The sequence below is a fragment of the Crocodylus siamensis genome, chromosome 1 (assembly GCF_052110815.1).
Source record: "Crocodylus siamensis isolate JL-2025a chromosome 1, ASM5211081v1, whole genome shotgun sequence".
Classification (NCBI taxonomy): domain Eukaryota; kingdom Metazoa; phylum Chordata; order Crocodylia; family Crocodylidae; genus Crocodylus; species Crocodylus siamensis.
The window spans coordinates 307,327,849-307,355,573 of NC_143395.1; the positions used below are offsets into that span (position 1 = coordinate 307,327,849).

General features: G+C 38.5%; 1 protein-coding gene across 3 annotated transcripts in view; it reads right to left on the reverse strand.

Annotated features, from left to right (window-relative positions):
- ARHGEF7 (Rho guanine nucleotide exchange factor 7) overlaps nt 1-27,725 on the reverse strand; it is a 182,107-nt gene that overhangs the window by 17,176 nt on the left and 137,206 nt on the right. For 2 of the 3 annotated variants that reach the window (XM_090022132.1, XM_090022142.1), the window contains 10 exons: nt 25,723-25,861; nt 24,276-24,335; nt 21,250-21,396; nt 17,690-17,776; nt 13,910-13,988; nt 12,476-12,615; nt 10,828-11,052; nt 7,350-7,443; nt 3,811-3,900; nt 748-924 (listed from right to left, as the gene is read on the reverse strand). In XM_090022132.1, coding sequence (XP_089878258.1) covers nt 748-924; nt 3,811-3,900; nt 7,350-7,443; nt 10,828-11,052; nt 12,476-12,615; nt 13,910-13,988; nt 17,690-17,776; nt 21,250-21,396; nt 24,276-24,335; nt 25,723-25,861 — 1,238 coding nt within the window. The remainder of the gene's footprint in view (nt 1-747; nt 925-3,810; nt 3,901-7,349; nt 7,444-10,827; nt 11,053-12,475; nt 12,616-13,909; nt 13,989-17,689; nt 17,777-21,249; nt 21,397-24,275; nt 24,336-25,722; nt 25,862-27,725) is intronic. The other variant, XM_090022123.1, reaches the window with a different exon arrangement.

Consider the following 27,725-nt stretch of genomic DNA (forward strand, 5'->3'; position numbering starts at 1 on the left):
CTACCCAAACATGTCACATTTAACAGGCTTACACTTCCAGGTCTTCCAAGACACAACTGCTTAACTTGTGAAAATGTGCGATTTTTTCCCATAAATTATCTAAACAATGAAAACAAACCAAAAAAAGGACAGAAATACAAAAACAAAATTTCATGGATTAGCAAATGCTCTTCCAGATTGCCCAGATAGTCATATATCCAAATGATTTTATAGTTCTTGTACTGCATATTTTAAATATTTTTCTCGTTCCCCCTGCTTTATACCTTGTGTTAATAATACATAGAAAATTAGACCACTATAAGTCTAAAGTATTTCCATATTGCTGGCACTTAGCTCACAAACCAGTATGGTTTCAGTACAAAATACAAAAACGCGCTGTTTCCAAAAAGAAAAAAAAAAGAAATAAACTTGTTGCTACACTGACCAAGTCAAAAAACAGACCATTCATAGCTACAGACCAACAGCTGTCACTTAAAAAAACCCTAAAGAAATAATATCCTTAATAGGATACACACTCTGTCTGTAGAATGACTATTTGTACGTGTATTAAATTGGCAATAAAACCTCCCATCAGGTACAATTGAAATATCAGAAACCCCCTCAAAAGTTGTTAAAATATCACATTAAGAGACAAGGAACAGCAAGAAAACATCTAAGAAAAGCAGGCTGTGATACAACAAGCATTTGTTAAGAAAAGCTCAGAAGTGCATTAGTTCTGGTGAGAGATATATGAGCAACAGCTCTTACGAGATGTAGACCCCATTCTGTAACTATGGGCTGTCCATATACTGTCATAGTCAGAGTCTTCTGAGAGGTCTGAAGGCTCCAAACGAGAAAGACTACTGCGACGACCCAAGGAGTCTAGACTTGATTGGTCATCATCAGCCAAGACGTGATTATGCATCAGGTCAGTGCCTTGCCATGCTAAGGATGTATGGGTGAAATGAAATGGTAGATGTGGATAGGCAGAGGTGGGATGAGGAGAACGTAAGGAATAGCCACAACCAAACACATGAAACAAAAGCAAAAGGTGATGGGAAGAGAAGGAAAAGAGAAAATATTGTTAAAAAGGCACCAAAGCTTTATTATTTCTGGTTGGGTTTTATGTAAAAGGTACACTTGGCACGTAATAACTTTTGAATGTTTTTCTTTTTAAACTTTTGTGCAGACTGAATTAGGAAGTGCATCATAATTTGAGTACCCTGCTATGTTTTGTTTAATGAATAGGAGAGTCAATGCTGCTTAACAGAAAACTGAATGGGGAGAACAAAAATACTGGCCCAGACATATTTCAGGTATAAGAATAGAAAGGGAAATCTTTTTATAAAATGAGAATTTTATGGGACTAACCAAAAAGTTGCAAACCAGATGAGCTACCTTAGAATAACTCCAAAACACTTACAAATATTTAGAGACTTACTTTAGCTAGCTCCCTGCCAGGGCACTGCCAATTGTCATTTTAATGGTTGTATCTTAGTTAATTTCCCAGCAAGTCCTGCAGAACGGTTGGTGTGGACAACAGTATTCAAAAATACTTCTCCCACCTGACACTTCTATATGGAAGAGTATTTACTTATTAAATTAAGTTCCTGGAAACACTTGAAAACTGAAAAGGTATAGGTGAGCCATATATGCTGAATTTTTACTGATGTTAACCCTTATCTAGGGGTCTCATAATTCTAAGAGTAAGAAGTGATAGATCAGGTTTGTAAGAAAGGCCCACCCTTTGCTGTCTCTTTTTCATCCCCTTTCCCAACAGTACCTCCAAATGGCTTGTTCCTCCCAAATATGAACAAATGTTGCCCTCCAGCTTTTCTCCAGTCCACCAGTACCCTTACAGGGCTGAATTTGGACTTGCAAAAGCAGCACAATGTAGGACCGAAGACAGTGCTACTAAGAGAACTATCAAGTCAATGTTGGGATGGAGAGGCAGCTTGTGACCACAGAGGTGAGGAAGGGGTACAGAAAGATGGTGACATTTTTAAAAAAATGCCTGGCTTTTTCTTTTATATTACACAATGAACTGAAAATGAAAGAGTTCCTTCTTTCCCTTCTGATTTTAAACTGTAAGTGTCTTGACAGAAAAAAAATCTATAATTTTAATGCAAATGGGCAACCTTTACAAGAAAAGCAGATGTGCATCTAAATTGGTATTTTTATTGTTTCTTACTGAAGCTAAATGCAAATAAAAGCTGTTGACTTTTGATGTATGCAATGATATCTACTGCACTATGTATATTTCTTAAATATACATAGAAAGGGGAAATAGGCAAAAAAGCAAAAAATATGCTTCACATCCATTGTGTGCCTACATACACACAACTGCATTATATTAAATGTTCCCAAACTAGTTCTTGTCGCATTCTCTTTGAAGAATTATCAACACCAATTAAGCACACAGCCATGACATTTAAAATAGCAATGATCTAGTTTAAAATGCAAAACATGAGAATTTTCAAACTTTAAAATGGACTTTGTTCATTTTTACCACGTAAACCACAACAAAAACACAATGATCATATGATTAAAAATCAAATTAGTGATCTAACAAAGGAATGAGCTAAGTACTAAAATTGACAAGTGTCACCTTGAAGGCCCAAAACTTGTCAAAACGCAAGAGAGACTGGAATAAAGGTGTCATTTCTCATAAACATTTAGGTAATAACAATCTAAAATGTAAGGAGGTGGAGGGGAAGAGACAGAGAGAGACTTGCAATAAACCCCTAGACAGGAAGGCCCAAATTCATATTTTAATTTTAAACATTGAAAAATCAGCTACTTTGCAATTAACACCAAAGCAACTGCACATCTGTCAAGGAACTTCCCACTGCCAGTCTGGAGTAGAAATAAGATGCAAAAAAAAGCTGCTTTGGTAAGAACACTAACAAACACTTTAACAGTATTAATGGACAGTGAATAAATTACAATGTCCAAACTCATAACTGCTGACAACAAAGATCACTATGCGTCTCATGATCATTTCATAGTACACCACGGAGAAATTAAGTTTACTGGCTAAACTGTACAAATTCAAAGTGAACATTTTTCTTCTTCCTTATACAAGTTAAATGCATGCTGATAGATCCCCCTGCTATGTAGTATTTTATTAACAATACAGAGAATGGCTACAACTGCAACCTTGATTTGAATAAAAATTTTCCAGTACATCTTGGGAACATTATAAAAAGATACCAATAAATGAATACATATCTGAGAAAACTAGAAGTGACAACCTTACCCAACACATACAGATTAAAGAAAATGAACAGTTGCTCTATGAAAAAACTATTAAAGGGATTAAAATTTGTAATGATTTGTAATAATTATTAAACAGCTAGTGGCAATGTTACTCTTCTGCAATGGGAGACAAGGTTTCTCTCAACCCCTAAAGTAAAGAACATAATTCATTAACCAGAATCAACCAAAGGTATAAAAGCAGATGTAGCCCCAAAATACTAAAATCTATTACTCCATTTACCTGTAAATTCATCAACTTCTCTCTCAATTATATTTTTAGCAATCCAAACAGCCATTCCTTTTTTGCCTTTCATACTATGAAAAATAAAATGCTACTGATTGCTGTAAAATCTGTAAGATCCAATTGCTGTAACATACTATGGATTCTACAAATTGCTTCAGGACTTCTGATTCTCTCCTTCAGGTACCCAAACATTCAACAATGAGACAGTATCCAAAGACCAATTATCTTAGTCCACACATGCCATTATGTGAAAACGGTCCCAGTCCTTTGTAACTGGCAAAATAGCTAACCAGAATTCTGTTCAATCATTTCCTTATTTTCTAACTTACTTGAATTTAGTGTTTGCCGTGTCTTGGCACTTGTACAGTAAGCTTCAATGACCTTTAGAATTTGAGCATCTTCTTCTAGTGCAGCTGTACCTACAGTCAATAAAAAAAACAAACAAAAACAAACAAACAAACAAACATCAAAGCTTTACCATGATTGGAGCTATTAAGCAAGTTTTATTTTTAACATGATTCTAGTTCTAAAGGCAAATATCCATATTGATGTTCCAATTCTACATAACACCACTCTTGAATACCTCCATAAATTGTAGATAATACCAAATCTAGATGACAGTATTTTAGTCATGATTTTCATTCTGCCATGAGTTGCAATAAGCAAAAAAGAAAGCGGTGTTTCAGCAGACAGATACACACACATATTCTATATCTAGATACAGCTACAGATAAAGGGCTTAGTCTGTTTGTCTGTAATGCTCTTGGGGGGTGTGGCTCCAGCCAGTTTTGTGTCAAAAATGCATGTCAAGAATGACAACTGGATGCGAAGCGGTAGCAGCACGGGTTGGGTGGTGGCAGCCATGTGCAAGCTTCCCCCCCACTCCTGGGAGGCAGCAGTGTTCCACCTCTGCCTCTCCGCTGCATCCCCACAACATTCTTGATGGGCAATTTGCTACTACTATTATAAAATCTACTGGAAAACATTTTAAATCTGATCACTGACTCCACATTTCAAGAAGTCTTCTGAAAATGTTAAGCTTCATAGAATACCTACAGTAGGAAGAATTCTCTCTGTGGTATTCTGAAAAGACCAGACAAAAATAATAAACAATCCATTATTATTTGAACATGAAGCCATATCAATGTTTAAAATTGGAGAAACCAGAGAACAGGACATTTATTTCAAGGAAAGAAAGTTAGAGCATCATGGAGCATAAAAGTAAAGACTTTATAAAGGTTCACAAGTAAAACTAGTTTTTCAAAAGCTATACTACGAGGAAGTTCAGAAGTCTTAAAATTAACCTTGGGCATAATACTACTCTCAGCCACATACAAAGATTGAAAGTGTACATCCTCACCAGGTGACTCAACAAGATATATTTTTGCATTGACTTCAGGGGAGCAGGATTTCACTCAGTTGCTTGATTTGTTTCTAAACAACACACACTTATGTATATGCTATTGGCCATGGAGATTGTTATGGAGGGCTTCTAAAGGTTTTTCAAGTTGGCAAAAAGCACAATCTTGTTCCAGCAGACAGGATATTCAGATTTTTACTACAGTATTATTTTCCAATGATCTATGATTTATAATCAGAACAAAAGGAAAACCTCACTAAAGTTAAGAACTGTGTCTAGCTGTGAACAGCACAAAGAGCTTACATCAACCTGAAGGTTTCCCAGTCAAGGAATTCAAATATGTCTATCCTTTTCCTGATTACAGAAATACTTTTCTTAACCAGTGCTGAAATGTGTCAACCAAACAATTATTTCAGGCAATCATACTTAACTAGTGAAGAGAAAAAGCACTGCTTTTTATAGGTATTCTCCTTTCTTATCTTAAATCTAGATTCATTGATTGGTATTATCAAATTACTTGATCAAATAGCAGTTGACACAAAAGAACAATCACTTCTAATTACTGAAACATTAGCTAAAAACGTATGACAACATGGTGAAGTCTCAATTTAGTCACTAAATAAAGGTCAGGCTTTCCTTTTAGCTGAGAAATGAAACTTAAAAAAAAAATAAAAGTATCCTCTCATTAAACAAGTAAGAATTATTTAATCTCCCTCTAAAGCTACATAAAAGTTGTTTTCAGCATTTCCATTTCAATCATTTCTAAGACTACAAGTGTTTGCCTGGTATCTTGGAGAACCGCAATGAAGCTGCAACTGCATACTGGCCACGACAACTGAACCTCCATACAAATATCTGATTTGATGTGTTGTACTGGACATTCATTAAGAAGCAATGAAGCTACTGCAATGAGTCTGCATTGGTTATAATGTAGGAAAAATTCAAGAATGTTTCTCTGCCATTACTACACTTTTATGTCTAATTATAGCAGCTGGGAAAGATTAAAAAATGTAAAGAAAATAAAAAGCCAGTTAACACTTACTTGGCTTTTAGCTCCATCTTTTCTTGCATATGTTGATTACTTGTATGAGAAATAAATGATCAAGTTTGTGACATAACTATTTTAAAATGCACAACTGCAATTCTAAACCATTTAAAATTACAGATCCATTTTCCTTAAGTCTATCTGTAATCATTATAACTCATACTTAGACACAGTAATGAGAAGATGCTTTGATTTTTAGAATTCTAATTGTTATGTGCTGATCAGACCTATAACTGGATTATAAAAATCAGTCAAAATTTAATATTTTATTACCTAAAAACCTGTACATTACATTTTAAAACCTGTAATCCTTAGAATAAGTATGTCAAATATATACTCTGTAAACAAAGAACAACAAGAAAAATGGTCTGAATCTAATTTTATACAAGTTCTTTTAAACTATTTCAAAATAAAAATTAAAAAAAAACAGTAAAAGGATACAACTCACCTAGAGAAGCATGTTGTTTATTTATAACAGAATAAAACATAAAATTAGTAGTAGTCATCCTTTTTGCCCCATGGGCTGGATGGCAGGACAGCAGACCCAATTTGGTCATGCAGAAAGGGGTGGGAGGCAGCCTGGGTGAGGAGGCATGGTTTAAATGGCTGCATTGTTCTAAGAACTACAGAGATCTCTGATTCCTTATTATTTTATAAATCTTGTTTATGGAGTCAGGGTAATATTACCTAACAAAACAAAGTATAAGACATTTTCTGGGTAGCAACTATTGACATTTACCCTCTCTCTTATCTCTCCTCCCTGCCCTCCACCTCTGTTATACCTCTAAATCTCCCTTTAGCAGTCTAACATACAGATTTTTTAACTTTATGATATTTCTTCTTCTATAGATGTACCTTTTTCTTTGGTACCTATGCCAAATAATTTTATAGCTTAAGAAAGAGGAACAGTTCAAAACTGCATGTTGCTTTGCTTCAGATGTCATAAAACATTCTTATGTCAAAGCAAATATTGGTAAGATTGCCAAATATAAAAAAGTGACCTACTTCGAAAGATATGCATCTTAGTACCAGTACTTATAAGCATCTGCCTTCTAATCCACAGCTTTTAAAAAAGCTTCTAAAATAATTGATTCAGTAGCATACCTATTTAATTATTCCTTATAAAATCAGGATAACCATTTTTAAACTCCAAATTGCTGCTCACAGGCCTTAAAGTTACTACACACAAAATTACTGATTTCTTTCCTGAAAATGTTTATGTTGTAAAATTTAACTAGGGAACTTAGGTATTTATTTTCTAGTATATCAAGATGATCTCAGGGTAAGCCATTCCTGCTACTGTTGCTTGTCAGTTACTAAAAACAGGAAACTGGAGAAATTCTTATGCAGGACAAGTTAAGTACAAATTTCTGATTAGAAGAAAAACTGAAATACTATCCATGCCTCTGCAACTCTCTCCACACACATGCACCAGGGGACTACATCTATTCAAGCTTGCTTACTTTTTCTCAGTGCAAACTCTTCATCTGATGGCTTACGTTCAGGCTTGCGCTTGGGAAGCAGTTTTTTCATGGTTTTAGGACTTTTACTGAGATCCTGCAGGGAAAGAAAAGAGGAAAAGGTTTTTTATTGGTTTATTATTCTCTCCTCTCAAAAGATGCATTTTTGTTTGTTTACTGGCACCTGTTAACTGTACAAAAAAGAATCTTATAAAGCTACCTCAGAACATAGGTCAGGTCAGGTTTGCTTGAACCGGCTGGTTATTTCTGCCAAACTATTATGTCCACAAATGGTTGTACATAATTATTCTGATCTTATTGACAGAATTACACAACAAAAGCTGTTGCAAGAGAGTGGAGGCTGTTTTGGCACTAGAACCAAGGAAACAGTGACAAGTGACACACAGAGTACTATACACATCCAGCAAGGCTGCTCCAACATGCTGTAACTGCAGCACGTTGGAGCAAGCTCAATTAACTAAGTCTGCTGGAGCGTGATAATTATCACGCTCCAGCAGATTCCAGAATAACATGTATTGGCATCCCCGTGCTGAAAAATGGCTGGAACGAGCTTTAGTTAAAAGCTTCCTTGCCACCATTTTTCAGTACAGGGCCACCGATACACATGACACTCTGGGCACTTTAGAGTGGCTCTTGGAGCCACTCTAATTAAAGCCCTTCCTCACCCCAACTCCTAGAGCATGTACAAAGATATGCACAGCTTTTTCCTTTTGTGAAATAGATTCATCTGATTTGCCTGATAAGCAAGTTAAAAAGGAAAAACAAAAAGACCCTAACAAGCATGGGTGACTGGTAGCTCCCCAATGTGTGTGCGCGGGGGGGGAGGGATGTGTGTGCACCAGATCGATGACTGGGGGGAGGTGGGGGTCACCCAGCGGCCAATCACCAAACCAGCAGCAAAACCGGAAGTACACTTACACCAGCACTTCCAGTTTCACAGCTGGCACTTCCAGGGGCTGCACAGGGTAACCAAATCACACCAATGGTAACAAGAAAGGCTAGTGAATTATGTACATCCATTTCTTTATGCCAGTTTAGCTTGTTAAAGAAGGACTTAAAAGCAAAATAAATACAGCAACAAAGATGCTCTGTTCTATATGGCAGTCATGCTAATTTACAGGAATATTAAAATATACTGGTTTACCTGTTACCTTCAGAATATAAGATATTATAAATGTGTAGAACAAGAAAATGAAAAGGTGAATGACAACAACTAATGAAGATGGTTTAAAACATTCAGTTATGTACAAAACATTGTAAAGGTGAGCAAAATTCACATGTTTAAGGATTGTATGCATCAAAGTAGGAAAGACGTTAACATACTATATTTTTCATATCCAAACACATCACTGAATATAATGTGCACCTTGTATTTGAAAGACAGAATGAAAAAAAAAAAGTTTTTTTTCAAACCTATGGCTGCATGTAGCAGGAACAGGGCCTAAACTTCAAGCTCACTCTTCCTCTCTAGAACCCTAGCTGCTGCTGAAGGCTGGTCTCCAGCGGTGGATCTACAATTTTGAAAAGAACTGAAGCATCTCCGAGGCTGTTGCATAGGAGGAGATTTAACCAGCAACTGCTACCAGACAGCAAAATTGCCGTAAGAAAGGTTAGACTGATTAGCAGAACCTCAAAACAATTAAAAAGGAAAGACAATCATTAACACTCCCCCTTGGAGTGAAGAACAATAAGCCATTAAGTCTATTAACTCCCTCAGCTCCTAAACACTAACACAACAGCTGCTGCATCATGGAGCAGGAATCAAAGCAGGGTCTTTCTAACCCACACAGAAAATCAGCTTCCCAGCATAATATGCATACTCTTTTTTTTTTTTTTTTGGGGGGGGGGGGGGGCAGAGGAGGGGAAAAAGTATACAGTGTATGCAAGAAATTATATGGTATTTCACTGAGGAGATGAAAGTGAACCACTAGTGAATAAACTAAACTAATCCAGCAACTAATACCAAGATGTTTAAACTTTCAATTAGGTCATTATCATTCTATACATCTTTTTTGTTTTCTTCCCCTAGGGAATTTCTTTGGTCTGAACTGTAGGGCAAAAGACTCACCCTAAACACTTCACGTTTAAATTACAAAAATAAAAAACGAACAAACCAAAAATAAAAGACTGCAATATGCATGTCTGCAAAAATACATTTTCATACCCATAGCTCACACATGCATGTTCAACACATTTGGATGTGTGTATGTTTCCTTCCTGTAGGGACTTAGTCTTTAACATCAAAATCAAAATCACAATACAATATACGAGACGAGCTTTTGTACAAAAGTTTAATATGTCTAAATATAAGATTACACTACTCTACCATTACTCTTCAAATGGTTAGACTTCTCTGCATTCATACAATCCATGCTCCCTGCCTGATTTCTCTACCATATATCTAATACTATTCTTTTTATAGTACATTTCATCAGAGGATTCCAACATGCTGAGGAAATCACTCGCTCTGCTTCGTCATAAATATGATCATGACTGACCAATGATACTTTGGTTATAAATGGTATCTTTCCTTTATCCTATTTGATTCAAGATGTGAAAAAGCAGTGTTTGCCTATTTAATAATTGAGGAATGGAGAGAAAGCAACTGTCCTTTGCCTGCAGTTTCATAGTAAGTCAGTAACAGAATCTGTTTCTAATTAGTAGACACTGCTTCCTCTGGTGTATTCAGGTATTAAAATATATGCACAATAAATTCAACAAACAAAACATTAGACATTTTACTTGCTCACTGAGTAGCAGAATGCATCAACAAGGACAATCACACTACAGTTGTTATCCTTTTGTAGATAAATGAGAAATACAAACTATTTATTTCAGAAAACAGACAATAACCTGTCACATTAAAGGGTGTGAGGCAATGGTGTTGGAGACGAGAATTGTTACATTCTCCTATAAAATTCATGATAATCAAAAAGGACTTTTACATTTCAAATAAACTCTCTCTCTCTCTCTCTCAAGGTGGTGATAGCAAACATCAGTCTCATTTGAGCATGAAGACTCCCAGATGAAAAAAATTCTAGGATGAAATTTCAAGTGCTAATTTGTACATATGTAAACAATAGCTTACTATTGAAAAGAAATCTGGTCATATCATCCTTTGCAAATGTTCATCATTATATGGAGATGCAGTATATCCCTATACTACATAGTGTTTTTCCCCTATCCTATTTGACACAGTGCTTGGAGTGGAATAAAAGCTGGGAGGAAATCCCCAAAACTCATTAAAATGCATAAATGGAGAGAATTTCCAATGAAAAAAAACTTCTAAGCTTAAATAAGACCATTAATAGAGTAAAAGCACCAAGCTATTTCCACATTTCAGTGCTTACCAAAATGATTCATGCCCTCCCTCCCCCCAGCACTACTCAAGATTGCCATACAGAAAAGAACGGTTACATCTTTCATCATAGTTCTGTATTTCTAGGCTCTAGCACCTCACCTCTTTATAACAGAGAGCTGCTGACGGCCGTAATGGAGGTGCAGGTCGTAAACAGCTCAAGCTCCAAGGTTTGGGAGTTTTAGGAGGCTCCAGGGGTCCCCAGTTTATAGTAGTATGTGGAGTCCCATGATGCGAAAGATGTGGAAGCGTGTGGTAGGCAGGGGTCAGCGGTATCGGTTTGCTGTCTGCGTGTTTGCTGGATGGTGTTACTGGATGGGAGGGAAGCTGCCAAATGTACAGAGATTCAAGGCAGGGAGGAGAAAAAGAAACATGATTTCATATTAAAGAAAAAAAAATCAAAACTGGATAAACGTCATTTTAAATCAGCTACCTAACACTTCTATTATTTACATAACAGAAAATAAATTTATTTCAATAAGCTCTTACTGATTAGCACTGAACAAGCACACAGGAATCATAGAAAAGTGGGGCTCGAAGGGACCTCAAGGTCGTCTAGCTCAGCCCCCTCTCAACGCAAGATAATCCCTGAATAAACCACCCAGTCAAGTGTTCATCTAACCTGCTCTTGAACCAAAAACAACTAGAATCTCCCTAAGGTCATCACTGATATACTTAAATTTTAAAAAGTAAATCCAAAAGAACCATTCAGTTTGGGTAATACACTTAGCATCCTGAGGATGACTATTCTAAATTGATCTGTGAGCACATCTAACATGTGCAATTAATACACCTGAATATTCACCGTAGAAGAATTAGGATCATTAAAGCACTCCTGGGTGCACATCTACATGTGCACCCATGCTGGGAGAAAACTGTGCCCAACAGGAACAGCTCCTGCCTTGCTCTGTCCACTAGAAGCAGCCAGGGGAACCTCCAGGCTCTCCTGAGTTCCAACCCCTAGCTATCCCAGCTCTGGTGGCAATCTGGAGCTATGCGGGATGGGAGGGGAGCTGTCCCAGGTTGACAGGTAACTCCCTACCTGGCACAGGGAAAAAATCGGGGTGGGCTCCAAGCCTCAGAGGGCAGGGGGAGTTGTCCCAGCTTGGCAGGCAGCTGCCTGCCAGCCCAGTGCAGATTAGGACCCATCCCAATCTCCACAGGGCAGGGAGAACTGTTCTGGCTGCTGGGCATCTGACTCCCGGCCACGTGGAGATCAGGTCGTGTCCCAATCTCCATGCGTCTGGGAGGCAATGTTCTGCCAACCCGGGACAGCTCTTCCTGCCACACACCACCTAGGCTGACTGGCAATTTGCTCCCAGTTAGCGTCTAGACATGCGCTTGGGCGTATTAATGCACTGGTCTCTAGTACCTGCATCTACAGGTACTAGAAAATGGCACATTGTCTACATGTATGCAGCAATTACTGTGCAGTAGATTAGTGATGCTTTACTACATATTAAATTAGTCTAATGCACAGTAAAGCATCTTGTGTAGACATACCCTGTTAAACTTACTCTTCCAATCAAGTCAGTAAGAGAACCTATTGTTCTCAGGGTACTTAAAGGATAATATTAGACACAATCAGGCACAGACCAAGAAAAAGAAAGACAAAATCCAAGACATAATCTGCAACTTCTTGTTAATGGCAAAAATGGAATTTTATTGTCTTGAAATACACTCCCTTAAAAATCTCAAAAGAAATGCATTATACTGATTGTTTGTTCTATATTAATAATATATTTCTTACTGTGTGAGATGGCACAGAATGAGGTTTAATAGTGGGATTCCCAACAGTTGTAACTTTGGTTTGCTTTTGCAGATGATCCACCCATTCGTGCAAATCTTGTTGGTTGTTACATGATACTAATATCCGTTCAATCATATTTCCTAGATGAAAGAAAGCACAAGCTTGAAAAAAAAAAAAAACAGTTATCTACCAACACAAAATTAATAAGGAACATGAGACTGACAGGAACCTCCTGGGTTATCAAACCCAGTCTCCAGCTATTGCGAACACTGTATCAGATCAAGCCTTTGATTAACTGATCAAGATCCTCTGAACTTATCTATTTATAACATGCCCAATTCAGCAAAGCAATAATGTTTCATTCTTTCTTTACTGTGATGAGAGATTTGATTTAGCTGTCTGTCACAACAAATATAGGGCAGTCTGCAATCTTTCTTAAACAAAATTCATAAACAGTGGGTCTAGCATTAGAAGGAAATAGACTGACAAGTCTTGTCCAAGGAGATGGGGAAACACTACACATACACACGCACAGCAGCTAGGCTCTTTAACTTAGAAGTTAAAAAGATTTATAAAATCCCTTCTACCAAACATTCGATAAAGTAAAGAACATTAAAATAGTCAGAAGACATGGCTTTCAGCAACCAGAAGACACAACTTGCTCTATTTCAACTGACCCAGCCAGGACAAATACATTAGTCAAGTATTTAATGGAGATAAGCACAGAAATAGTCTGGCTGCTTTATGACCCAGTAATAAAACTAAAGTGAAAGTTATTCAGTTGGGAGAAAATTTAAAAAGATATGGGGGCAATATCAGCCCCTCCAATTGCAGAAACTGTGTGTGGGGGAGGATTATTCTAATTTTCAGTCTGCTTGGAGCTACATCTTTAACCTGTCCAGAAACCAAAGCAAAGGCAGAATTCAGACAACTAGTTCATATGCTATACATTATTGGATCCTACTGGTTTTCCAGAGTAATTTAAGATGTTATACTGATCTATAAAACAGTAACATCCACGAAAACTACCTAAGAAATACTCTTTTCCCCTTACATATCACTACATTGTAGCTAGAAGACATACCTAAACAGAAGCTCCCTTGATAAAGAAATTGCTCTTGGCTGACAGCTCTCTATTAGAGCCCCAGTACAGACTTTAGATTTACTTTCTACCTTGGCCCAAAAGGAGCCCTTAAGGCAAGGACAGACATCCCAAATACCAATTTCAAATGTCTTTGAAGTATTTCAAAGGGCAAACCATGATCAAAGTTTGCATTTCCTGCTGGAGACTAGAAGCCACACTGAATTTCCTGCACTTTCCTGACTACATGGAGGTTGCAAAGGTGGAACATCCAGGGTAGAGTTGAGCTTTCATTTGTGTAACATAGAACAAGTAGAAGCAAGTATATACACAGAGATGCTTATGGAAATTACCTGATATTTCAAATGCATTTTTGTGATTTTCACTGTCTTCTAACTTTGTGATGGTCATTCCGGTCATTGGCAGCTTTCCCTAGGAAAAAAAAAAAGGTCGTAATACATGCTTCCCCTTTTACTTATTGAAGTAGGCATGCAACAAAGCTGCTTAAAAATACAATATACACATTTAAAGTATGCAAAGAATTGGTAACCCAACAATTTGAAATACATATTTGAATCTGGAATAATATTTGCAAAAATTCACGCAAACCTCATAACCAAATTACAGAGCTTTGTGTGTTGAGTCTTTTCTATTAACTGACAATAATTTATGTTCTAAATGAGCTTGAAATCTGAACAGGTTTCAAGTATCACCCAGAAATATCAAAACTCCAGAATAGGGTTTTCTCATTCCTTGAAAGCTTCCAAAGATGCCCCCATTCCACCTGTGTTCCACAGTGAATGCTGGTGCTGATTATTTGATTTCAGAGGGAATCAAGTAATTTAGCATGAACTATTTGACCTTTTTTCCTGCTTGCAAGTGATCTACAATACAAAGGAAATCACCCTGTTTATTTACTATAAATCAAAGAATCTGCAAATAATTTTTAATTGGTAGCACAGATATCCAATATATGCTTGTTGTCTGAGTGCCTATTTAGGTGGCCAGTTTATGTAAAAAAAAAAAAAAAAAAAATCTATAAAATGCAATGTCATGATTATTTAATAACTACTGCCCCCTGAGTCTTCAATTATATGGCCCCACACTATTTTTAAACACAGGACCCCTACCTCGGTCACTGTATGGGGCAGCTCAAACTCAGGGAATGAACTAGTGTTGTACAGTTAAAGCTGTTTTGTGGGTTGGATGGTGAGTAATGAATGAGGTAAAGAAAGGGGGCGGGGGGGAAGATAGTCCCTTTGTCAAGGTAAGTGCAACTGGATTCTACTCCTGTGTCTGTCACAGAATGTGTATGAGATGCAAATTTTCACCACACCTGTAATTAAAAATCAGTACTGCCAAATATGCTTAAGCTAAGGTCCTTGGTATATCAAAATGAGAACCCAAATAAGTAGACCATTTTTCTCCCTTAGTCCCCACAACTGGAAAATGAAGTAAAATAATACCAGCTCACTGGAATGTGAAAATGGTTCATTTATATTTGAAGCACTCATATACTATGTTGACAGCATCAGAAAGATATTAAGAAATTAATCCTTCTGTAGTCAATGCAGGGATTGGGCAGCATGTGTTAAAATGAGGCCTAGGGGAACCCATTAAATGTGGAAGATAAAAACTACTGATTTCACTACTGAGGTAAGGCAACTGTGGGGAAAAAAAAAATTCAGGATGTGTTCATGTAATTAAAAACTGAATCATGAAACTGCAGGGGGCAAATTAAGACTGATATGGAGTGTGCACGTGAGAACACAAGCTTGGAGAGGCACAATCCCGTCTGTGGATGACTTCTGCAATTTCCTGTTCAAACTGGTTTCTCAAATTTTGCTGCCCGAGAACAGCAATCCTAAGGTCAGTAATGAATTATCCAAGCAGGTTAAAGTGTCGTGCCACAGGCCGCTGTGTCTTTCTGCAGCTGATCTCAGATAAGTGTTCATCCACTCTTACACAGAGATGATTAATTACCTCCAATCTCTCCTGGAAAAGGATGAATAAAGATAGAAGCAAACCTGTCCAGGCTTACAGACAGCCCGCAAATCATGTCTCTTAAGCAACAGACAAACTCCCATCCTCACTAAGGAAACAGGCCTTGCAATGGACCCCAGTGTTGGCTGTGTCCCCACATCAATACAGGCCACGTCAGACCCCATAACAAGAAGCACATCTGAGGCTGATTCACCAGTAACTCTATACCATCAACTGCTCACAATGCCCGTCTGCTGTCTACGTCAGACACATGAAGCAATCTTCACACATAAGAATAAGTAAACAGTGATCCAACATCAACTTCAGAAAAACAAACACCTATGTCAGACCACTCCATTGCTTACCTCAGGATTGTTGTTCTCAGGCAGAAAATTTTGAAAAAAAGTAAAAAAGAGCTTGAATGGGAAATTGCAGGGAACACACTGTCCCTATGCCCCACCTCTCCCCTCTTGTCCTAACTTTTTGTATTCAAATCTCACACTCCACTTTATACACTGCTCTTTGCTGTCCTTTCATAGCATCCAATGAAGTGTAGCTGAATTCACAAAAGCTTGTGCTCGACATATATCCTAGTCAGTCTAATGGTGCATATCTACCCTGCATTCTGCTTCACTAAAGATTAACACAGCTAACTGCTTCTACCTGGTGAAGCCAATCAGGAACTAAAAAAAACTTAGAGGGACTGACAGACGCTGAAAGCCCAGGCAGTGGAAAGGAGACAAAGGCACACACTCTTGCACCAAATGATTAAGTCCTGACTAGTAAGGGAACTAACTGTTCAAAAGCAGTACTCACTCCATGATCCAGAAGAGAAGCCACAATGCAGTAGGAAGATTTTAATCTAAACCCAAACAATGTTTAAAAATAAGGAAGCTGAGGCAGGAACACATATTTATATAGATACATAGATTGAATAAGGGCTGGAAGGGATCTTGTAGATCATCAGGTCCAGTCCCCCTGCACTAGGCAGGAAAAGACAACTGCCCAGTGTCCTTTTGAAGATTTCCAGGGTAGGTGACTGCACCACCACTGGAGGGAGCTTATTCCACAGTCTGGACACCCTGACTGAAGGAGTTTTTCCTGGAATTGAGCCCGACACAGCCTTCCAGAAGTTTATCCATTGCTCTTGGACTTCCTCAGGGGTGCCCTGGTGAAGAGCTGTTCACTGAGTTCTTGATGTACTGCCCTGATGTAGCAGTAAGCCGCTACCAAGTCCCCTCTCAGCCTTCTCTTCTGTAGACTGAAGAGGCCCAAGTCCCTCAGCCTCTCCTCATATGGCTCATCTTGTAAGTCCCTGATTATAAGGGTGGCTCTTTTCGGGACCCTCTCAAGGTTTTTCCATGTCCTTGTTGAAGTGCGGCACCCAGAACTGGATACAGTACTCCAGCTGTGGTCTCACCAGTGTGGAGTACAGTGGGAGTATCACTTCCTCAGACCCTGTACTAGTTAAAGAGTGACTGGTTCTTATAATTCTTATGAAGTCTGTATGCAAGATTACTTCCACTATCGTATTTATCTGGGTTTGCCTTTCACCTATTCACAGTCCTCACAAGGTTGGAGCTCTGGGAAAGGGTGTGCTTATGCTACTGAAGAGTCCACAGAATCAGCACTAGTCTTGAGCCAGATAGGGTATCATGACCTAACCACCTTATTTCTACAAAGATGAAACAGTCAGAGTCTGTATCAAGGAACTGTGAATGCTGGAGCTTACTCAGATTGCTGAAAGCTTTAGGAGTGGCCAGACCAAAAGTGGATGGAACCCAAACAGCACCCTGGTAAGCAGTCAGCTGTACCAGGTCTGCGTGATGTCAGCATTTTCCTTCACAGATCTAAAAGCAGCTTACAAAGAACATATCAGTAGCCCATAAAAAGGAAACTGAAGCATAGAAATGAAAAGTATCCTACAACCATATAGTAGATCAGCAGCATAAATAAACTCAGGTCTCAACTTACAATCCAGCATGCTATTAACTAGACAACTGTGACTTCCCATACATATACTACTGCGGCATAAAACTGACCATGTCGTTACACCTTTGATATTCAGTGTTTATGCACAGTAAATGAATACAAGTTTTAAAAGAATCTTTTAAGTTGGCTGTGAGTTACGTTAAAAACAAATGCTTTACCTGATAGATAAATCCACTCATCCTTGGGCTGGCAGACAACATGAGCAAAATATTAGGGAATAGAAGAAGATATCTTTCATTCTTCTCCTTATTAGAAAGAAAGAAAGAAAAAAAATTAACTCACTAAATACAAGGCTTTTGACCCATTCAGTATTTTTATTTAGGATATTCACCACTGTGGTGTGTCCACAATTTTTTTTGCTTACCAGTTGATACACACCTAACAAAATGAACTTCAGAAAAATAAATTTGACCTTAAGAATAAGAAGAGTCAAACAGCATTTGAAAGTTTATTTAAAAATAGCTAGAAACAAGCTCTTGTATTCTTCCATGAGAATTATATACTAACATTTTAATATCCTGGATGAAATTAACAGCAACTTTTCTGCCAACTTGAGAGAGGAGTATTTTACATGCTGCATATATTTAATTATCCAATTTGACTTAAGCGAATACAGTGAATGTCCACATATTTCTATTCCAACTCACTTTTAACATTATGAAGATTGTATTTTTGCTTTAGGAGCAACTGGAGGAGGAATAAATTGAAACAAAATAAATGAGTACACAAGTATAAGTAAAACAAGAAGCTGTCATTCAAAAAACGGCACAGATCAGTCACATACTTCAACATTAACGGCTACGCATAGTAAAACAAGAAAGAACACTGTGGAACCCTCCAAAAATCACTACAGAAGTTTTCCAATTGATTTTAGGGTTTTGTACTGTTGCCCATCACTGGAAAAGCTGGGCACTTTTCACAAAATTAGCAGCAAAGACCCTAGCAGTCTTCATGGAGTTTCTGGTACTTCTCTTTCTTCAAGTTCTTTACTCTGCAGGGGAGATGTTGCTTTTTATTTTGTTTGTGCTTTATTCTATCATCTATCATGAAAGAGGTCTCTTAAAATTCATAAGAGTCCTTAACAGAATTTTATTTATAGCCGTTTCAACAACTGACTTCAAAACAAAGTGTTGATCGTTTCAAATACTAGTATCTGGTACATTTTTTGGCTACCAAGTGAGGCTCGTTTTAAGATTACAATTTCCTAATGAATCTGTTTTTCTAACTGGTGTTTCCTGACTCTTACTTTCATAAAAGGATTCATAACATGATCAAGTTTTTCTATTGAAATAAACTGTTCTATACATGGTCAAAAAGCGATGTCGTAATGCTATGAGGCTTCCATGAGGCTAAATCCCACTTCAGTTCCTGATTTTAAGCCAAAGGGAAAAACAAAAAAAACCACACATACAAACAAAGGAGTTGAACTTTTTAAAAATTCTATTTAATGAGTGTCAATTTTTTAAAATGTCTAACTTAAGTTTCTGATGGCAACAGATATTAATTTCTAACAGTTTTAAGGAATTCATTTAAACATTTGTAAAAGGATTTTTGTTTCTCTGTTCACAGAAACTTTTACAGCAATATAGAAACTGGATAAATTAGAACAGAAATAATGCAATTTATAAACACTTGGTATGTTTTCATAGCGAAAAACTGCAGAAATAAAACTTCTATAGTAGAAATTTGTCTTCATCCAGCATGTTCCAATAGAGTTTTGCTATTTTTTGTATACTATTACTGGTTAGCCATTAAACAAATCTACACCAGCTCAGGATCAACCCTAGTGCCGCCAATGAACATTTGTTTCCCAACATACATGTTTCACCTCCCATATGGGAGACCTTGTGGTTCTGCTAGGAAAGATACACATTTACTGGGTTTCTAAAAGGACTTAATTTACCATGTTAGCAAGTTCCTTTAGTAGAAGTCTGCATACCATACCATAGGGCTATTTACATACTTCTTTTTTTAAAAGTTTTATTTGAAATTACTTTAAAAACATAAAATAACAATTTATCCACCATTTCAAATTAGTTTAGGGTGATCTTTGTAGTATTACAGTAACTATAAATCACTTTGATCGCTTACATTGTTTTTCCTTTTTATATAAATGAAATATTTAACCATTAAGATAAAGTTAATCTTGTTATGATTTACTTTTTATAATATTTTGATCAGTCATTATTAGTGTTCTGGAATTAACTATGTATTTTAAATTTCCTATTGCTTAGCATAAATATATTTGCCCTATTGGTCTCATGATTTTAGAACTTAAATTTAGTACAAGGAAAATGCCTGTGTAAGGTTTGCAGGATGTCTGGCTTACATGGAAAGAGGTAAGGAAAGAGTGAATGATGTATGGATGTGACAACATGAAGGAAGACAGTCCTCTCGCAGCAGGTGAAAATAGCCTTCTCTGGTTTAATGGTTAAAGGCTGCAGCAACATTGAGTCAGCAGTTAAGAATTACCAAATACTGGATCATGCTTCACCCCGACAGCTGAAGACTGCAAGCAATGACCTCCCTGAAGACTAGCAGACCAGAAGGATCATGTCCTACTAATAATCCCAGCCTGCCAACAGGACAAGGAGGATGACTTTCATGTCTGACTCACTGGAATGCACAGGTTTGTATGGACAGCTATCACTATAAAGAATGAACACAAAAACAAGGCTTTGGGGTCTTTTCCACCTGCAAGAAGAAGTTTTGGGTGGATCCAACAAGACCTAACTCCAGCCCTTGTGGTTAGTCTGGCTGGCCACCAGACTGACCTGAGTGACTTCAGAACTTGGTAACACCTTAACCTTTGCAGGACTGTCTAACTATCTGTGTGTGCATGTGCTTGTTTCTTTTGTATGAATGAATGAGTATGCCTGGGTTCTTTATTCTTTTTATGTTGCATGCCTTATCCCAGTAAGATTCCTGCTTGTTTTTAATTCACACTGTACGCCCTGTGCGCATAACATCTTTTCCTCTACATACTCAGTTTGTAATACTGTCAATACATTTTTCCACAGCCTCCCCACTTGAATTAAGCTACTTAAGGTCTGGACTCAATCTTTATGCAGATCTCCTCAAGAAAATCATTCCCTTCTATGACCTCTCTTATTTTATATAAGGTGCTATATTTGAATCACCACTCAGTGACCTCAAAGCCGTCATATTTCATATTGTCCCTCAAAACAAAACAAAAATAAAAAATAATTTAAAAAAAATTTTAAAAAAATCACTCAATCCCTTGACTGAGCTCTCTAAATATTAAACCATTGAGAAAGAGATCCAAAAGACCCAGGGAGAATGCGTCTGGGATGCAATGTAAAATAAGCATTTCTAAATTCTCTTTACATGTGGTAATAACTGCTTTGCCAGACTGTTTTATAATGTAAGTGTGCAAAGTGAAAATTCTCTCTAATTATGCACTTTGGAAACACTTACAACCTCTTAAGGTTATTTTTAAAGTGTTTCCAACAGCTCTATTTGGCTAAGCTTCAGTCAATTTTAGCGGGGCTTGTACTTATAAATCGAAGCAAGCAGTTTAACATGTACATTTATAAGTTTTAGGTAAGCTAGTATACAAGTGCATTTAGTCTAGATTTTTTTTTCCTTCTTAGAGTGGTCTTTTTATGTCTGCTGTTCAGTATCCAGCATTCATTATTAACTGTAACAGCAGAAAAGTAAGGGAAAAAATACATAATGAGGATTCGAACTACCTTACCTCACTTCCAGCACACTGAATCATGACCTGGGACATATAAATTACATTGCCCAGTGTTTTGATGTCCTCTCCCTCCCAGCAGCGGATAGCTTCTGTCAGTATCTGGAGTTCAAGTTCTTTTCTTTTCCGTACTTCTTGACACTGTGCCTATTAGATACAGGGAAAATACTATGAAGGTGGTGTGCCTGCAAACACGACTTATAGGGAGCAAGTGTCAGCTGAAATATTATACATTTACAACGCTATGCTTTGAGTACCTGATACAGGACACAGACAATTTGTTTCAAGTTGAATACATTCCATTGTAAGAAATACTCAAAGTACTACTTAAATTTACATTTCTGTTAATACCAGTGCTTTTCCTTTTAATTTAGTAGCTTCAAAACTGCTGTAAAATTTACCCATCCAGTTACTACATCATTCTCCTTCAAATCTTTCCTCTTTAATAAACTGTTGCCTATGAATAGCTAGCCAGCTAGAAAGAGGGAATATAGCTGCCTTGTATATAAAATTAGCAGACAGGGTTCTTTGGGTAAATGTGATATCTTTTATTAGACCAACTAAATAGGTGGGGGGAAAAAAACTGTTCTTTGCAAGCTTTTGGGCACAAACACTTCTTCAGGCATAAGGAGAGTCTGCTGGTGTTCTGTGTGCTTTCCTGGGTAGAACAGAAGGCAAAATGCAGATCTGTGAAAATGCAACTGTGTGGCAGTGAGGATCAGACGGAATGGTAGACAAAGGTGAGACAGGTAGGTGGTGGGGGGAGGTGGAATGTAGAATTGGTGATAGAAGAATGTAGCTGGTAAAATGCAGACAGATCACCAGGGGTTATCAGATGGAAGGCAGGTTATAATGTGTCATAAATCCAATGTCTATGTTTAATCCATGATTTTTTGTATCCAATAGATTTATGAAGTGAAGTTCATAGGCTCATCTACAAAAGGTGTTCTGTAAATTCCCTTTGAGGACTAGAACTGAGAGATTGGAGACAGAGCGGTTGCCTTGTGAGAAACAGGCACCCACAAGTAATTGGGTATTTTGCTTTGATAGATTTTGGGTATATGTTCATTCTGGTATGCAGTTTTTGTTTGGTTTCTCCTACGTATTTTCCATCAGGGCATTAAGTGCATTAGATGAAATACATTACGTTTCTGGAGGTGCAGATGTAAGATCCAGGAAAGGAGATGGCTCTATTGTGGGGTGCAGTTATTGTGGGAGCGGTGGAGACATCTTGACATAACACCAGCAGACTCTGCCTATGCCTGAAGAAGGGTGTTTGTGCCTGAAAGCTTGCAAAGAACAATTTTTCCAACTATTTGGCTGTCTAATAAAAGATACCGCATTTACCCAAAGAACCTCATCTGTGTATGTCCTTAGACCAGCATGGCTACAACTAACAACCCTAAAGTATGTTCTATATCATTATGGTTTCACTTGGTAAAGAAAGTATATTAACTGCGCAGACATTAAGTCTTTATTATCTATTTTCTCATGTCCTTCCCTCTCTGTTTGGTCTCCCCATTTGCCCCATCTCTCATGAAACTTTTCAGAGCAAACCTTTATTCCTTCTCTCTCTGCAACACCCAGTTCTGTTTTGGGTTTAAGAATAGGTGGACTTTTGATCATTCTTCCTCTTCTAGCATATTCCAGCAGTACTAACATAGGCTGGACTCTCCATCGGAGGGGGTGGGGAAGGGGGGGGAGCAAAAATGACATTGCAAATCCAGCATTAAGAAGTTAGAAAAACAGGCCTTGATGCAAGGAGATACTCTGCTTGCATGAGGGGCTGACTGGTCAGGCAGAGCTTCATTATGCCTCATCCCTAATTGGTAGTAAGCGATATCTTAACTCGCACCAGTAGGGTTATCATATTTCCAGTTTCAAAAAAGAGGACATCTATCAGAGATGGCTGTGGAAGGGGTGTGGGGGGCGAAATATGATTTTGGGGGGCAAGGAAGTAGACAGTTATATGCCCACGCCCTGCCCCTTGCTCCCAATCCACAGGCCCCCAAGCCCTGCTGCTGACCCTCACTCCTAACCCACAGTACCCTGCCCCCCCAAGACCATGCTAGTGCCCCCCACTCCCAACCTGCACCTCTGCCCCCCGCTCCATCCCCAATGATACCCCTTCACTCCTGACCCACAACCCACTGAAACTGCCTGTGTGCCATGCTCCCAAATCCACAGCAGCCCCCACCCCTCATTCCCAAGCCACTGCCCCCCAGCCCTGCTGATGCCCCTCACTCCCAACCCACAGCCCCCCAGGCTCTCCCCAGTCGAGCAGCATCTCCCAGCTGCCCCATCCCTGCAAGCACAGGCACCGGCCCCAGTGTCACTGGCCTGGCCATGCAGCTCCCTGCTGCCCCCCCAAAGACCACCCCCCTCCCTTCCCCCACCTCACTGCAGCCCCAGCATCTGGACAGCTTCCCCCAACACCAGCAACACCACCCACACTTCTCCCTCACACCCATTCCCTCTACACACCTACTTACCCCTAGACAGTTCCCAAGCCCTGGCTCTCCAACAACCACCCTCCATAGATTTACCTGCATCCAACTGCCCTGGCTGCTCCCACTACCCTGCCTGGCTGCATGCTGCCCACATATGATGCCCCCTACCTCCAATCGCTCTCCGCCACCATTTTGCCCAGCCCCAAGCAACTCCTTGCTAGGGCAAGCTAGGAAATGCCAGGAAAAACTTCGATGCTAAAACAGAGCAAAATCCTGGACATTTGTTGATATTTTAAAAAACCACCCGGACTGAGACTGGAGGACCCAAAAAGAGGACGTGTCCAGGAAAGCCGGGACATATGGTACCCTTCACACAAAAATCAAGGATCTGGCTGAATCCCTCCTTCACAAACCCTAAGCACAGCATCAAGGCCTTCAATTTCACAAGTTAAAAAAAAAGAAAAAAAGAAAAAAGTTTTGTTACGAGGCACAAAAATCAGTAACCATTTTTTCCTTCTTTTTTTAAACAAAAGAAAGGGGAAAGGGTGATACTTTTTTAAAATTTTTAACTCTTACAGAAAGATTTTTGAAGGCAGTCATGGACTTCTGAATATCTGGTCGATCTGGATGATAATCCTAAAGAGAAAAAAAAGTAACCTAATTTTTGATAATGATAATTGTACCTTTTACAGTCATATTAGCTTCACTACAGACAAGGCTGTAACACTCTTGTAACCAACCTTTCTGCCCTTTTTTACTGCCTACTTCCTTTAGTATTGTACACTTGCCTTCTTGTAGCAAGAATAAGCAGTCTCTCCCATTGGCTAGGGACAGAAGTTAAATACAAACCAGTATAAGTGATCAAAAACCAGTTCAAATCTGTAACGCAACAGAAGTTCAGTGCACATAAACTGCTTTCAAAATGGCCAAAACCAGTTTCAAATAATCCTGGATGGATGCAGTATCAGGTTTAACTGATTTAGATGAAATCAGTTTATTGAACTTCTGTCCCAGACCCTCCAGATTCAAGTCAACTCACAGTCCCCCAGCATGCTTTGCACCTCCCCACAAAGCCCCCCTCACAGGGTAGATGGGCTAGCCTTGGTCCAAGCCGTCTGCTCCAGCCAAGCAGGGAGGCACGCTCTAGTACTCCCTCCCCTCCCCTGGCTTCTGACTTGAACATCTGCACTTATGTGGCTCCATTTCCAGAATCAAAAGCAAATGTCTGTTCACCTGCGTATCGATTCAAGATATGCAGCTTAGACTAACCTGCAAGGATTGAATCAATTCAGCCTTGGGCTTTTTGACAGCCTGTACTTAGCAATGATGTTATACTACTGCTATTCTTTCATGGTTCCACAGAAAAGGATCTGGAAAATTAAGTTTGACGCTGTACTCAGCAGATTATTCCCAGCTTAAGTTTCTACCATTACACAACTTCTAAAAGGTTAGTATGGATCTGCTGCTGCTGCCCTTTCCTGTAATTTCACCAGTCAGCCACATGCTTTTTTCCCCAAATATGTTAAGTGAGACACATTTGCAGCTGACTCAAAGATGTGATGTACCAATCCCACAAAAAGTCTAACTTTTAAAATCAAATTCAAGTTTAGTCACTGAAATGCACTACCATGCTGGAACATACCCAGTGCTCCTTATTGGACATAATACAAGAAAGGCCCAATCTTTTAAAGAAATACTACTGAAATGGCCTCTCAGATAAAAAAAAATATATATATATATATCCTTTCTACAAAAATAAAGCAGAGATTTCAGGAAACCAGCTCAAGAGACAATCCATCTAAAAACCCTGAATAAGAAATTAATATCCCTGGATGGATTTTGTTTATAAGCTTTCTGAGAATTTACTATGTTGTTACAATTCTACTGAGATGAATTTTAAGCCTACTATATCTTTTAAGATAAAAGGAATATAATTTGGGGCCCATCATGTTTGACATGTACCTTTAAAATAATTGCTGTCAAATCATCATTAAGCTGGAACATAAATGCTGATAAGATATACCTCCATGTGCCTTTCAAGTTCTTTGAGTAATGTGGGGTATTTATCCAGACGCATAAAAGGTTTGCTGAGGCCTGTGGTCAAAACAAGGATCCCAGGGCTGTTGGCACCTTTCATCTCCATGAATTCCCCTAGTTCTTCACTACACATGCAAAAAAAAAAAAAAAAAAAAAAAGAGTTAACAAATTAGGAATGAAGAGAACAGAAGAGAAATACATTATTCTAATTATTCTAATCCTTCAGCTCAAGTAAGCTTTTGCCCAAGGCAACAGATAATCAAAAAGCAATCCAGATCTTAATTGCTGAATGCTGATGGCATTTTCCAAATTGTGTACAACTAAGAAAAGACAAGGGCTCTGACTTCAAGGAGTTTACAGCCTTAGGCCCACCCTTAATTCCAAGAGCAGTGGCTCTCATATAGGACTACCTGCATGAATAGGCGTTGCCTAGTCAGAGTCCAATTAGCTTCTGTTTGTTATTCTGGTAAACGCTACTTGGTTTAAGTAAAGGTTATAGATTAAGGTTATTAAGACTAATTCAGAAAACACTATGCAGTTGGTTAATTCAGTCTTTACTAAAGCAAGCCACTCCGTTTTCAAATTCTCACCGAGTATAAACTAAGCAACTGCCTCATGCTTTGCCCTTTTGTAAGTCAAATAAAAAATGATCATACATTAACGAATTCATATTTCTTTTAAAAAGAAATGAAAAATATGTGAAAGCTATAATACACCCGGGGGGGGGGGGGAGGAGGACATCATATTTTTTTAAGAGCATTTGATACTTAGTGAATTTATAGCAAAGTTTGCAACAATCCAGAACATTATACAATCCCTAATACTTGTATATATTTTTGCTGAAAAGCAAGTGAATGAACAAAAGCCATAGGATAGCACCATTAATATCTGCTTTCACAAGCAATCAAGGTATGTCTCAAACTCCTCACAATGAGTATTTCAGAGAATTAGTATAGGTCAAGGGCATTATTTATTTTAACAATACTTAACTGACATAGGAACGCAAAGTGAAATTAGTTTTCCCTAAGATGTATGTTCAGAACCATTTGTTGATGAAACTTGTACCCCAGAACATACACTATTCTGAGCAGGCAACCTTATATACTGGAAGACGTATGTATGTAATGTAATCCCTACATATTATCAATATCATCCCAAAAAGTTGCAGATGGGTTATTCATTTTGTCATCCAATTTAAACCACTTTTTTCATAGAACAAGATTAATTATACACTTCTAATATTCTCATTTGATTATACACACTCAAAATCCTTGCTTCCAACTAGTTAAACAAAAGCTTATCCCCACAGGTCACTCTTCAACACAATTCCAAATGATCTGGAAAATGCAGTAAATAATGAGGAAGAGAAATCTGCAGATGATACCAAATTATTATGGGCAGTCCAACCCAAAGCTGATGGTGAAAAGTTACAGAAGGATGGCACAAAACTGAGTGGGTAATGTAGTAAACAAATACATTTAGCTTAACCAAAGTGCAGAGCAATGCACGTTAGAAGGAATAAGCTTAACTGTAGACATTTAAAACCATAGGCGACTCATGGGGGGATATGGGGGGAGGGAGGGGTGGCACCATGTGCACACCCTGAGATTTGCCACTGCTGCCAGCTTCTGTGAATGGTTGCCACTTGCCACCCCGCCAACACTGCTATCCACAGATTGTGCCCCCCTCCCCCCACCCCAGTCATGGGAGGCACGAGTCATTCATGCTTAGACCATGTACAAAATTTCGACCACTAGAAATGATTCCAGGAAAGGGAGCAATACAAATGTTCAGTGTACAATTGCCTCTCTTCCCATGCTTTTCATGTCTTCCCCAGACTGGGATGATCCTGGTCTGAGGAAAGTACACAGACCAGCAGGGCAAAGACCCCTAGTGGGCTCTCATGCTGGGGATTCTGGTACAAGAAGCAAGCAGGGGAGCCTGCAGGGTTTCTCCCTCCACTGGGGTATGCGGCACTGGGAGCCAGGA